General features: G+C 38.3%; 1 protein-coding gene across 1 annotated transcript in view; it reads right to left on the bottom strand.

The window, feature by feature from the left end:
- LOC150077600 (thimet oligopeptidase-like) overlaps window positions 1-404 on the bottom strand; it is a 170,904-nt gene extending 170,500 nt beyond the window's left edge. The window contains exon 1 of the mRNA XM_090386530.1: window positions 10-404. Coding sequence (XP_090242656.1) covers window positions 10-165 — 156 coding nt within the window. The 5' untranslated portion in view covers window positions 166-404. The remainder of the gene's footprint in view (window positions 1-9) is intronic.
- Between the last annotated feature and the right edge of the window lie 14,758 nt (window positions 405-15,162).

Below are 15,162 nucleotides of genomic sequence, written 5' to 3'. Positions count from 1 at the left end.
ACACCTTACCTTTAAAACACTTTCATAGTTCACTTCTTCCTCCCTTAAAGCCCCAACTTTATCGTACACCTTACGACACCCTACTATCAATTCTTCTGCTTCATTAAGAAGGTCTTTTGGTTCAATTTTCAAATCCCACGAAATTCTAACTCCTGGAACGGCCATAACGCTGCTAAAATGTCTCTTGACAGAAACTCTCCTTATTCGATTAAAACCTTTGGCACAGAACACTATGCAGTTATTATGCACCGGTACTCCGTAATCCTGACCTTTGATCTCCAAAGATAAAGTTGACAATACAGGTGTCACAGAGCTAACCTTTGAGTTGCGTGACCACGCTTTAAAAATACAGTAGTTAAAAACGGACTTTTTACTTGATATTTTCGAGTAATTATAGACAGGAATACGCTTCCAACTTAAACAAATAAACATTAAACATTAACAATATAAATTACATAATTTTATATGTATGAAAAACATAAATTAACATCAGTGAAACCGCTAACTTAATCACTCCACACCTGACTACGAAAGTGATTAGAAAAAGAGGACACTGCTCGCTGCCCATTGGCAGCTGTATACCATTTGCCCTCTAGTGTTCAAAGAAACAGCAACTGAATATTCGGGTTTCTTTTAAGAGATAGAAAAAAAAAGAAAGATAGTATTATCAATGATGAATCCAGAGCGTTTGCACAGGGGGATGTAAACTTGGTGGGGGGAGTACATGTAATATATTTGTTTATTATTATTTAATATCTATATAATATCGGTGTAGATACACCATAGATAACTCTTGAGAAACTACGATGGTAGTTAGCGTGGGAGGCATTATTTGTCTGTATCTCATATTGTGCTCTTCCTTCACAACGAGTTGCCACGGTATTGCACTACCTCGAATAAGTAACGCTTCACTAATAGAGAAGACTATTGTTACTTATTCTCAGTAAGTACCACCGCCCAGACGGCACCGTTTGAAATATGGTATGGAATAAAGATCTCTATTATCCTCATACTGTCCCTATTAGACTTAGGAAAGCAAAAAAGATGTAAAGATGTAGGAAGGTGATAAGTAGGAGAGGAAGAGGAAGAAATGCCGTCGAAGGAAGAAAGGGACAGTTACTCCTTCAACTCACACTACTCAAAAGCTCATAAATTCCTCGAATAGGAAACGCTTCTCCATTAGAGAAGATTGTTGTTACCTATTCTCGGAAACACCGTGAATATCAGGCTTCCCCTGACGGCACCGTTTCAAAGCTATTGGCCTATCTTCGGTGGGTGGGTGGGCAGGTACCCTGGTATTGCAGACATGACAACCCAGTTATGAAGATAATCACACAATATGAGAGATGCCAAAAGGTTTATATGATAATATTTTAAAATAAAAATAAATTTTAAATATACTAGGGTACCTGCTCACCCACCGATGATAGGCCAATAGCTTTGAATCGGTGCCGTCTGGATGGTGGTACTCACTGAGAATAAGTAACAATAGTCTTCTCTATTAGTGAAGCGTTACTTATTCGAGGTAGTGCAATACCATGGCAACTCGTTGTGAAGGAAGAGCACAATATGAGATACAGAACAAATAATGCCTCCCACACTAACTACCATCTTAAGAGTTATCTATGTTGTATCTACGCCGATATTATATAGATATTAAACTCTTAACGTATTATGCCTTGTGCATTTAATTATTTTTAAACTTTTATTAAATATTTCAAACATATGTGTATGTTACAAACAAATCTGTATATTTATATATATGCATAAATATAAATTTATGCACAATATGCATATATATATGCATAAATATAAATTTATGCACAATATGCATATATATATGCATAAATATAAATTTATGCACAATACGCATATATATATATATGCATAAATATAAATATACAGATTATGCATGTTTATGAATGTTATAATAACGGAATATGAGAAAACAAAATAGGAAACAAAAGAAAATATTTATTATGTAACATCTAAATAATAATAGTCAGTTCACAAAAACCACATTACTGACAATAATCACAGTTTAATATGAAAATCTCCGATTAAAATTTGCAGAAAAAAAAAAAAAAAAATATATATATATACAAATTATAATCAAACATGCAAGTACAGTACAGTACTGTGTTGTATTAATGTTATTCTTCTTTGCATGTGTATCAATCATTTATTAAGTTTTCCGATAACTCATTCGGGCCCTCAGCTTATCTTCATTCAATCTTGAAATATTACAGTACAGATGCAGGTATAATAAAAAGGTTATAAAATGTATTGTTATAGACTGCGACCAAACCCTCTCATTTGCGGTATACAAAGGAAGAATTAGCCACAAGTAGACTCTTGCTGTGAAAAAAAACAAAAAAAGAAATGTGAAAACCATAAACCAAAACTGCTGACGATTGAATTAGTGGCTGCAAACTCCCCTGAAAGCCGCGGAACACTTTATAATTACAATTACAATACCGTCTGTCAGGAACCAATTTAGGCGAACCTATTCGCGGCCTGCTGGATAGCATTAGCATTAGTAGAGGCATTTGATGCAAGAAAGCAAGAAAGCAAGCTTATGCAGCATCAGCCAAAAAAAAAAAATAATAATAATAATAAATAAATAAAAAATAACCACTTCCACTTCACAACTCTGTTCGTTCGAAATACCTCCAGCTGAGCCTTAAACTTATTTAGGCTATCAACTTCCACGACAAGGGATGGAAGTCTGTTCCACCAACCAACCACCCGCTGGCTAAAGGCAAATTTCCGCACGTCTATCCTACATCTCTCTTTCCTCAATTTGAATTTCTGCCCTCTCAGGTGATTATTCTGAGCAAGAATCCCATCAGCATTGAGCATGCTCAAACCATTCAAGGCTTTATACACCTCTATCAGATCACCTCGCTGGTGCCTAGTCTCCAGACACTGTAATTTGCAAAATTTAAGCCTTTCTTCGTAAGAGCACCCCTTTGTTCCATTCACTAATCTTGTTGCCCTTCTCTGTACTCGTTCCAGCAGCTCTACATCCTTCTTGAAATGAGGCCTCCAGGCCTGTATACAGTACTCTAGGTAATAATCACCTCTAATAATCACCTCTAATCACCCATAATTATACAAGGGAATAATCACCTCCTTATCCCTGCTAGAAAAATTCCTGTATATCATTGACAATACAAAATGAGATACTCTTGCAGCCCGTCTGCACTGCTCAGACTGCCTGCACAACCACCCTCAGGTCCCTTTCATTCTCCACCACTGTCAGTGTAGTACCACAGAGTTGATACGTTGCTCTGGGGTTGCTGTTTCTCATATGTAGTACTTTACATTTGTCAATGTTAAACTTCATTTGCCACCTCTCAGCCCATCTGCTCAACCTTTCCAGATCCTGTTGCAGCAGCATACTGTCAGTAGTGTCCTTGACAACCATGCCAACCTTCGTATCGTCTGCAAACTTGGACATTAAGCTTGATATACCATGACCAATATAATTTATAAATACAGAAAACAATAATGGACCCAATACTGAACCCTGAGGGACTCCACTAATAACATTAGTCCACAATGAACAGTTGTGGGGGGGAAAGGAGTTCCTTAATTTATATACATACGTCTTTACTCTTCTTTAAATTTTATTTTGAATATGTATAATAATATTCAAAATTCCTTATTCCTGTTATAAGGGAACAGATTCCTTATCTGTTCCCTTATAACTATATAGGCCTCTATTTCCTACATCTCCACGTACACATCTGACTTTGTTTCACAGGAGAATTCCAGATTCAAGGGAACTTCTCAATTATGTATAATTCCCTTCGGAAAGGCTGAGTGTTCAGGAATAAAAAACTCACAAATTAATAAACAACAAAATTTATTTACATACATATATACAACATAATATACGATTGAATAAAAAACAGGTAATATGCATACAAAGTTAAATCGAGGATACCTTGCAAATATTATTCTTGTATTAATAATCAATATTCTACTTTCATCATTATACTCTGTGTTCTCACCATTCTGTTACAATACACTGAAGACCAATCATAACTTTCCTAAAGTCTCTATTTGTTATTAGTCTTTCAGATGAACCAACAATTTTTCATTAATACAAACACTATATTCAATTATCTATCCTTAAAACATAATCAAAACTTCTCATAGGATTCAATTATCTGTCCTTAAAACATTCAAAGATTCTCATATGGTCCTTACTACCCTTCTAACATATTATAATCATTTGAACAACAATTTAATCTATTAAATAATAGATTAAATTGTTGTTATAGATTAAATTTAATAGATTAAATTAATCTATTAAATAATAGATTAAATCTATTAAATAATAGATTTAATCTATTAAGAGATAATTTATCTATCATTTTACTTCTAGTGCTACCCCTTTTTTTATTAATTAAACTCTATACTGTTTCACTAGCAGTCCTTGTTAACTTACAGTACTTAACATCTATCTCACCTACTTCTATCTTTTTCCAGGTACCTTTGCTTTCCGGGGCTGTTTCAACCTTCCATTTTTGGCTCTCTGAGGATCTTCTTCATCTGCTTCACCTGAATCTGCTACAGATAATTATCAGGAACTCTTGGCTGCATGGGTCTGGCGTCCTTTCTCCACTTTATTCGGGCTTGCTTCCTTCCTTCTCATTGAGCTACAAATTTTTTAGGCTTCGTTCCGTCTAATCGGGCTAGCACTTTGCCTTCACTGTTAGCTTCGATACAGGATCTGCTTCCTACTGTCTGGGACATCAGAACTCGATGCCTTCATCAAAAGGGACTTCCTCCTTTCCTAAGCACTTACGCCGTCGCTGATTTCTATCACTCCATTCTTTTACTTTTCCTTTTATTTTTGTCTCTCCACCTTTTTAAAAACACCTTCTCAAAAAAGAAACCTCACAGACTCACATTTTTCACTCCGGTTCTCTCTTTTCGTTCCTCTCGACTTCTGTACCACCTCCATATGTCAGGCCCGCCCTTGTTCTGAGTCTTAACCAATCTTTCTCATTTTATCAACTTCCACTCTCTTCTTATTTGCCCGTTTTATTTTCTCAAGCTGATTCCTTATTGCTCGATCTAACTTCTTATTTTAAGAAGTTTGTAAAATTTCTCAGGCTGTCTGTACCTTTGAAGTCAGCCGCTTATAGTTATACGTTAGCAGACTAATTTCCCATGATCTATAAAACTTGCCATCACCGACAGCCAGCCAGACTTAAATCTAATTCCCAGCATTTGTTCCGTTTTCACTACCCTGTCTGTCCTCCAGGTGTCACCGATTAAAGAAATATCCCGACAGCACATGGTCCACCGCGCCAATGTTTTCCAGAGTTGACACCTTCTACTAATAGCAGTTGCTACTAGTTTCTATTGTTTGGTTTGTCTGTGTGAGCTGAGAGTCGAAGTGTACCTAGGCTGCTAATAGCTTTTCACTTACCGCTCCCCTTGTATAGACGTTGTCTAATTTAATCCCTTGCGAGCGATCTTAGTAATATTCTTGACTTGTAAGGTTCGCTCCCCCATATTGCCATATTATAAGTTTTACTTTAAATAAATCTCTTTTCTATAAAATAATATATTTGTAAGATTTTACATCTTACAGAGTGTCCATTGATTGCCACTCTCTGTCTTCTCCCCCTCAACCACCCCTTTATCCATAGCAGCAATTTGCCTCCAATGCCACACTGCTCCAATTTGTGCAGCAGTCTTCCATGTGCAACAGTATCAAAAGCCTTTCTAAGATCCAAGTATATAATATCAAAGTTATTCCCTGCATCCAGTTCTTTTGTGACTGCATCATAGTATCCAATCAAATTGGTCAGGCAAGACTTTCCCTTAAATAAACCATGCTGTGTCCGAGCTATAACTGAAGTCTTGTCTAGATGATCCTGCAGTGCTTCTTTAACCAGTGCCTCCATTAATTTTCCAGTAACAGAAGTTAAACTAACAGGTCTATAATTACTTGTGTCAGCCTTTGATCCTCCTTTGTGAATTGGGGTCACATTTCCACATCTCCAATTCATGGGTACCTCCTCTGAATCCAAGGAAGCTCTCATAATTATGGCTAAGGGTTTGCTTACTTCCTTTGCTGCCTCCTTTAATATAACTGGATAGATCACATCCACCCCAGGTGCCTTTCTTGTGTTTATCTTCAACAATTTCTCCTCCACATTACTCTCAGTTATTACAAGATTCTCTAGCTTACTGCCAGAGTTGAATACACCTCTGGCATTCCCCTCGCTCAATAACTCCTCATGTGTGAATGTCGATGCAAAATATTCATTTAGTTTGTTAGCTACCTGAGCAGGATCATCAACAGTTGACCCATCAATATCAAGTGGACCAATCTGATTCATCCCCTTCCTTCTAGAGTTTACATAACTAAAGAACTCTTTGCTGTTTTTCTTTGCATCCCTTGGCAAAGATTTCTCGTAATCTGCCTTCGCCTGCCTAACCTCCTTTGTAACTTGGTTACAGATCAACTTGTATCTATCATAGGCTTCTGAGTCACGTGTTAATTTGTATGTATCCCATGCATTTTTCTTCTCTGCCATATGCCTCATTAGTTCATCTGACATCCATTTAGGCCTAAACCTTGAACAATATTTCTTAGTTGGTATGTAAAGCCTAGTAGCTTCCAATATAAGTTCTTTGAATGCTTCCCATTTTGAATTTGCTGTTGGTAACATCATCAGTTGGTCCCACTGTATAGAATTTAAATACTGTCTCAGTCCATCGTAGTCGCCTTTACGAAAGCAATAACCCTTCCCTTTACCCCTAATGGTAGTTACCTCTTTGAGTAAATCCCACTTCAGCACACTGTGATCACTGCCACCTAGTGGTTCATTTATCTGCAGATTCTTAATGCATGAAGAATCACTACTGATAATCAAATCAAGAGTATTACTCCCTCTATTTGCCTCCCGAACATGCTGATGTAGAAAACAATCATCCAATAAATCCACAAAAGCTTTGCTCGGGCATTTAGTTACAATTAGTGTAGCCAGAAATATTGCCCATTTATTGTTATTATTATTATTAGCCATATGGTGCAAGGAAGCCTGAGGCTTATGCTGCATCTGCCAAAAAAAATTTTCCCTATTACCCTGAGAGAGAGAGAGAGAGAGAGAGAGAGAGAGAGAGAGAGAGAAACGAATCACCAAGAAAAAGATGAATGATGATATCCAGCTCAGGACCCTAGGTGTGCCAAGCCCATGCTCATCAGATGTGAGCCCCTGGGTTATTTTGAAAATTTCGTGTCTTGAAATTTTGTGATTTATTTTCGCCTTCTACCACCTATCACACTAAGTTGATGTGATTTTTCGTATTGTTATTTTGACATAAATTTATTGAATTCGTGTTTTATAAAATAAAAATTACTATTTTTCACCGGGGGGGGGGGAATTTTATTCCACCGTTGAATCCAGGGAGTATGAAACTCGCCCCTAGATTCACCACTGGATATTATCACTGTTATTACTACTGTTGATCGATGAATTCTTCAGCATTGAACTTGCTCAAACCATTCAGAGCTTTACAGACTTCAATAATCTCACCTCGCAGGTGCCTAGTCTCCAGACGCAGCAACTTGTAGAATTAAGAATAGCTTGGTAAGAGCACCCCTTTGTTCCCCTCACCAATCTCGATTCTTTTCTCTTTACTCGCTCCAGCAGCTCTATATACTTCCTAAATTGAGGCCTCCCTGTATGCAAACTCAAGTTGTAGCCTGACCATTGCCTTATACAATGGGATAATCACCGCCTTATTCTGCTCGAAAAGTTCTTATATATCATTCACAAGACCCATGAGTAGTGCAGTGCAGTGCAGTGCAGCCTGTCTGCACTGCTCTGAAAACCGACTGCGCCTAAGTTCTTGGTTTTCTTCCTTTCTAGCTCTATTCAGTTGGCATCGTCGTTACCAGTGGCGTAGCCAGGAATTTTTGTCAGTAGGTACATTAAAAAAAAAAAAAAAAAACACCAATGGCAATTCACAAAAAAAGGCGCCATTTGCTTTCTAAAAAAAGCGCCGCAATACCAGATTTCAGCGTCAGGGAGTATCATGTACCTGCAGACCTTATCCTGGCTACGCCATTGGCCGTTATAGCTAACTTCGTTGCTCCACAGGTTATCCCAGAACTCCTGGAGTACCTTCTGATTGGAGAGTCCGTTGTCTTCCTTCTTCTCTTGTCCAAGTTTCCTGTAGAAGGTTCTTTGGTTTTCATCAAATATCCTGTTGTCTGTTTTCCTCTGGGCACTCTCCCTGTAATGGCAAAGTCTCTTACTGAGTGCCAGGAGTTTCTGCTTGAGGGTGTCAAAGTGTTTTCCGATGTTCTTCATTTGTCTGTTTATAGGTCTCATGTTTGCTGTAGATGTTGTCTTGTTTGAAGATAGCCAGTGGTGTAACTATGTCCATGCAGCCAATGCGGTACATTGAGGCCCACGGCTGAAAGGGCCCACTGCCCTCCTGCCCGAAACAGAGAAACATTTAATTGAGGAAAAATGCAAGTTTTTTTTAGTTATGTGTATGATAAAATTTTGCTATGTCTACAAACAATAATTTTTTTTCACACGAAGCATGTTTATTGTTAGCTAGCTGCACAGCATAAGCGAAACTGCAGTAAACAGAGGTGAAATGATATTAGCATAGCTGCCGCCTACAGGGCAATTTTTTAAGGATTTGTTTTTAAGCATTTTTTTTATCAAAGCTCACACTAAGCTTTGCATTGGGGCCCACTTTTTCTAGTTACGACACTGAAGATAGCCTTCACTTTTCTGAATAGCTTCTTACTTCTGTTATACAGTTTTCCTATCTTTACTCAAATCTCTTCTATCTTGTGATTTTGCCTCCTTTCCCTGGCTGGTGGGTCATTATCTTTGCGTTTTGTTTCTGCTGGCGTCTTATTTCTCTTCTGTTCATCCTTGTGGCTGATACAGCGGCATAGTAAATAGCTGTGAGTATAGTATCTAGTGTTACTTCTTTGTTGTTGAGGTAATCTGGTATTATTTGCCGATTGAGGTAGCCTGTGAATTGACAAAGAATTCTCTTGGGTCTCTAAGTCGGTATGGTGTGGGTTCTTGTGGGGACTCTATCCTGAAATTCTGCAAGGGTCTTTTTCCACTCTTTCTCTATTCTGAATATCGCGAACTCGTCTTTTTCTACTGCTCCGTTTTGTAGTTCTTTCTTTGCTGTTCCTCCCCAAGTTATGGTTCCGTTGTGTCCGCATTCGTTGTTCATTTTAGCTGGTCCTTCACATCCTGCTTGATTTTTTCCAAGATTGCAAAACTATCAGGTTCTTCACGATGGTCGCTTTTCGCTTTTCGTGACTTGTATAGACGGAAATCATTCCAACCACTTCGTGCGTAGTTTTAATCCCGTACAATGTCATCTCTGTCTCTAGTTTCCTAACTTCGCAGTATATTTGGATGGATAGGCTCGATTACTATTCATTGTATTTCGATGCTCCACTTCATGCGTTGACTTCTTCCTTTTTGTGTGGTTACTAACGCAAAAAAAAAAAAAAATCAAAAATCAAATTATTACTTTTAGGGTTGCACGTAATTGAATACATTAACTCATATTCATGTCTGTAAATTGCGTGTGTTCTCTGGTCGATTTGCCTGTTTTGCTGGACGAAAAAAACCCAGTTTCTGGGGAGAAAAACCTTGCTATCTACGCCTGAGACCGACTAAATCAGCCACAGAGTGAAAAAATCCATTAAAGTTCCTCGCATCATCGACGGGATTCGAACCAGGTCTTTTGTTGGACTGGATGGGATTTCCCTTCAGTTGTGCTAGCCATACGGGAGAAAGCACCACTCGCTCCACTGTCTTCTGCGAGAGAGAGTCTCCGACTTTTCGAACCGATTTTCCTGCCGAAAGGCTGAACGCGACTGACAGTATTTCTACTTACCTTCATCCAGCTATGAAGGTGGATCTGTTTAGCTTTAGAATCCAGTGGACGTGGTAGCTATGGGAACGACATCAGATGGCGCCACTCTCTGCTGTGAGAGGTAGGTCCGATGAACAGTCCTCGGTGTTTATTATTATTATTATTATATTTTATTACTATTATTATACCGGTCCCGTCAACCTGATGAATATACATTCGCTCTCGCCAAAGCAGGACCCGATTCCACCAGGCTGGCGGTCCAGTATCATAAACACTAGGCCACTGTGTCTTCTTTTATTATCGGTGGAAAATGATGCAAAAAAAGCAAGCGTATAAAGCATCAATCAAAATGAAAAAAAAAAAAAAAAAAAAACTATGCCCCTTCAAAAATATTATTATTTAATTTTTCATTGAATTCATTCAAACTGCCACTTCCACAACATGGAAGTAGCAGTTTGAATAAATTTGTAAGCGGCAGATGGATGTTTGTTTCAACAATCAGCTACCCGCTTGTTGAAGGAAAACCTCTGCACTCTATCCACCAATCATCATTCCTCATTTTGAATTTATGCCCCTTCATCTGTGTAATCTGAGCAAGAGGAAGAATGCTGTCAGCATTTCTCTTAGAAATCTATTCACTCCCTTAAATTGCAGTTTAAGAGTGTGAATAGGTTTCTGCCTAGTCTCCAGACGCTGCAATTTACAGACTTCAAGCTTGGAGACTGCACCAGTAAGTGATCTCATTGAGGTGTCTGTGTAAACGTTTGAATTTTGCCCCAATTTACGGTTTATTTACATAAATTACCATATTTTCCGGACGATAATATGAATCCTTGTTTTAGATAGCAAATTTTATGGAAAATTGTATTTTATTGAAATATTTGAAACAAAAATTCAGAAGTACTTACTACACAAATCTGAATGTAAAACGAAGCGTCTACTTATTGGGAAACCCCAATAACGCTTGATGCTTCTATGGGAGTAACGCCAGATGGCGTGGCTCCCATAGTATTACCGAATCGTCATTACTGATTTTCCGAGTCATTCAAGGAGTGCATTGCTGATTATGCAGTCTGCGTGGGTAGCACACTGCTATCGCCACCGTCCTTCCCACACTGGGTGGAAAAGGCCCGGATTCGAATCCCGTCGATGACGCGAGGAACCTTTATGAGCTTTTTTTCACTCCGTGGATGAGGTAGTTGGTCTCAGGAGTAGATAACAAGGTTCCCCCCCCCCCCCAAAAAAAACTTGTGTTTTTCGTCCAGAAAAACGGACAAATCGACCATAGAATACACGTAACTAACAGACATAAGACACACACACACAGCGCGGCATGTGAATTTAATTATTCGGCTGGCCTAATATTATTTAAAATTGCTAATTATGCATTTCTTGAAAGACATGCGAACTATCTCTTGTTTCAGTGACGTACATTAATTTTTTGGCCTATTCACACACCTTGAAAACGGTTGGTCTCTTCATTCGTCCTGTTGCTGAGGACTGGACCAAATTTTGATTTGACCCAGTCCTCCCACCTCAATACTTTAAAGGGTGTAATAATTGAGATTTCCAGTGGCAGCAGTTAGCTAAGGTCCCTGCTTAGGAACTAAGCTCTGTATTAAATATTAGTCAGATAACCCCTCTATTAAATATTAGTGGTAAAAATGGAAGGAAGCAAGCTTACATACACTGCTCGACCATTAATTTCCGGACACCACTCCGTTCATAATTGGTCACGTTCCACTCAAGTACCAGGTGTCAGAAAACTATAAATGTTCGCGTAGACCTTCAGAGACACAGCATTACGAAAGCGAATGCAAAATTCCGCAATGATATTAGGGTGTAATCTAAGCAATGTGGCACACCCTAATATCTGTAAAATTTCTTCAGTAACACTTTAACTTCACTGAAGATTTGTAGTTGAGGATTAGTAAGCGATCTGCAGACAGAAGAGGACTGGTGCTGAAACCCCCATGAAACGACCAGTAAAATCAAAACCACAGAATCTGGCGAAACGTGGCAGGAAAGCCCTACAAATAATTATCCGTTGATAAAGCAGGACGACGTTTGTCGCAGCACACATCGGTTCCCAGATTATTGGGACATATGTCAGTACCAGAACAATGTACATTTTATGATATGGAACCTTTCGTGATATGGGTTTCCACGATCATGCAGCTGTCCACAAGTAATAATCAAACCGATTGTTCTTGGGCCATAGAAAATCTGGGCTTCAGAGAGACAAGTCACGGTACACGGTGTATCAATCTGATGGTCGAGCCTGGGTGTGTCGGAAGCCGGGAAAAAGATAATTGCCGAACTATGTGTATCGTTCGACAATTATCTTTTTCAATGAAGATTAGCGGAGGCAGCATGATGATCTGCTGTTGTTTTTCATTGTTTTGGCCATATTTTTCATGGACAAAACCATGAATGCTGATTTCTATGTATACGTCCTGGACAATAATGCTGCCTCCGCTAATCTTCATTGAAAAAGATTTCCAGTGGCACGAGCCACTGGAAATATTCTGGAAATTGACACGAGCATCGAAAAGCAACAGGCGTTGTTTTTTGCAGGATGCATCAGCAACTTAGGTCATATTGTGCTGTATATAATAAGTCATTTTTGTGCAATAGTGGATTTGCTGTTTGCTGGAAGAAAAATCCGGTTTCCTGGGAGAAAAACCATGCTACCCTCTGCTGAGACCGACTAAATCAGCCATGTTGTGAAAAAGACCCATAAAAATTCTTTGCTATTGACAGAAGTACAATTCAGGTCTTTTCCAGGAATTTATCTTCCGGCCTCCGGTGGAGAGTGAATGAGAGTTTCAGCATGGCTGACAAGAATGCGTTGAGCTCGTCGATTTTAAATTTTAAATTGTGTTAATTCAAGTTTTAATTACCGTCGATTATTTTTGAAAGTTTGAGAAGTGTTTTATACATTTGTGTAAAATTTTGTGAGGAAATTCCAGTTTGATTTCCAGGAAATTCTATTTGAAATTCTCAGTATATTATGGCTGCCATGTAATGGCTGCCATTGTGTTAGATTGATCTTTGTTAACGATCGTTAGTTTGTGTAATTCCAGTGTATTATTCTGGAATATTTTGATATTGGATTACCATTTAACAGGTAATTTATCGATTTAATTTTTTATTTTAAGTTATTTGTGATTATTGATTGTGTATTGGATTAGTTCATTATTTTATTTTTTTAATTATTTAATGTGTGATCTTCCTTGTTCTTTTTAAGAATTTAATTGAATAAGTATTGGGAGTTTTGTGTTGATTGATTTAGTTTTATTTTCTTATATTAGATTCTTTTATTATATTCTTATATTAAGGTTTTTAGTTTTATTTTAGATTGATCTGCTGGATGTAACCCTTATTTATTTATTAAACTAACCTACTGTACCTAGTGTAAATAGTTTGAGTTGGTTGATTCTTGCCAACTCTTTTAATTGTAAATAATTATTATGATTTTATTTATATTTCATTGATATGGCTACGCGAATAAGAAGGAGTTTTAGTTTCACTGGCTCTCTGCCCGATATTTCTCAGGGAGTTAGTAGTTCTGATAATAATCTAGATGCTAACTTGAAAGCAACAATGGCGGAATTATCTGAGAAAGAGGTAGAAATTATAGATAAAAATGTGTCAACAGCTGCGGCAGAGATGACTTTGACTAAAGCGGTTGCTCCAGATACTTTGGATCAGCTTTCTCAGAAAACTTCAGGTGATATGTTAATTAAAGATTCAGCTCCTAAAGGGACTTAGAAATCAGGGGGGGGGGGGTGAATAAATCCAATTCTCAAGTAGTTGATTTGAAGGAATGTTCTGTTCAGTTGGAATATATGGATACTGTGCAATTTATAACCTATCCCCCTGAGAATAACAAAGAACAGAATAGTGGATATATGACTAATCAACCTAGACCTGCAAAAAGACCGAGAGAAAATGTGGAAACTGAAGGAGTTGAAGAATCGTGTCTAGATCTCATGGGCATGAGTAAAGTGAAATCAGCAAGAATGGAATTGAGACAATTGTTGTTGAAGGAGAACCGTAGCATTCCGGGGATTACGGTGGGGCAACACCAGGGTACCTGCCCACCCACTGATGAGGAGTCAATAAGCTCCGAAATGGTGCCGTATGGGTGATGGTATCCGCTGAGAATATGTAACAATAGTCTTCTCCTATGGTGAAGCGTTACTTATTCGAGGTAGTGCCATATCATGGCAACTGGTTGTGAAGGTATTACAATATGAGATATACTTAATTATGCAAATTTATAACTACTTAAGTAGTTGGCTATGTACAGAAATGATGCAATTGCACTAAACTCTTTATGTAACCTGAGGCTTTAGCCCTATACAGTATTAATAAATAATATTTCAAAATATATATTTTTTAATAAAACACCTTCCACACCCTATTCCATTTCTTAAAAAACTCCACCACTCCTCCTAGCTCTCCCCCTCATCCCAGCTTGCGCTGACGTGCTGCTTTTCGGATTCTCTCTTTTTTTAATCAGATCAAAAATAGCGCTTCACTCAAAAAAGGTTGTCGACCCTTGTAGTAGTAGAGGCACATGATGCAAGAAGAAAGCAAGCTTACGTAGCATCAGCCAAAAAAAAAAAAAAAAAAAAAAATCCCATTTCACATATCCATTCTCTCTAAATGTTTGTCCAGTTCTTCCTTGAATCTATGCTATCAACTTCCACAACGATAGATGGAAGTATGTTCCAGCAATCAACTACTTGCTGGCTAAAGGCAAATTTCCGCACGTCTGTTCTACAACTGTCTTTCCTCAATTTCACAAGAGGGAGAATCCCATCAGAATTGAGCCTGCTCAACCCATTCAAGGTCTTATACACCTCAATCAGTTCACCTCGCAGGTGCCTAGTCTCCAGACGCTGCAATTTGCAGAACTTAAGCCTTCCTCAGTAAGAGGGCTCCTTCGTTCCCCTCGCCAATCTTGTTTCCCCTTCTCTGTACTCGCTCAAGCAACTTTACATCCTTCATAAAATGAGGCCTCCAGCCCTGTACGCAGTACTCAAGGCGTGGCCTGACCATTTCCTTATACAAGGGAACAATCACCTCCTTATCCCTGCTAGCAAAATTCCTGTATATCATTGACAAGACACCATGAGCTTCTCTTGCATCCTGTCTGCACTGCTCAGAAAACTTCATATCTGACTGCACAATTACTCCCAGGTTTTTTTCATTCTCTACCACCTTAAGTTTAGTACCACACGTTGGTACTTC

The sequence above is a fragment of the Mastigoproctus giganteus genome, chromosome 12 (genome assembly GCF_048544385.1).
Source record: "Mastigoproctus giganteus isolate SK-2022 chromosome 12, ASM4854438v1, whole genome shotgun sequence".
Taxonomy (NCBI): Eukaryota; Metazoa; Arthropoda; class Arachnida; order Uropygi; family Thelyphonidae; genus Mastigoproctus; species Mastigoproctus giganteus.
The sequence above is the reverse complement of the archived record's forward strand: the minus strand, read 5'-3'. Positions and strand labels throughout refer to the sequence as shown.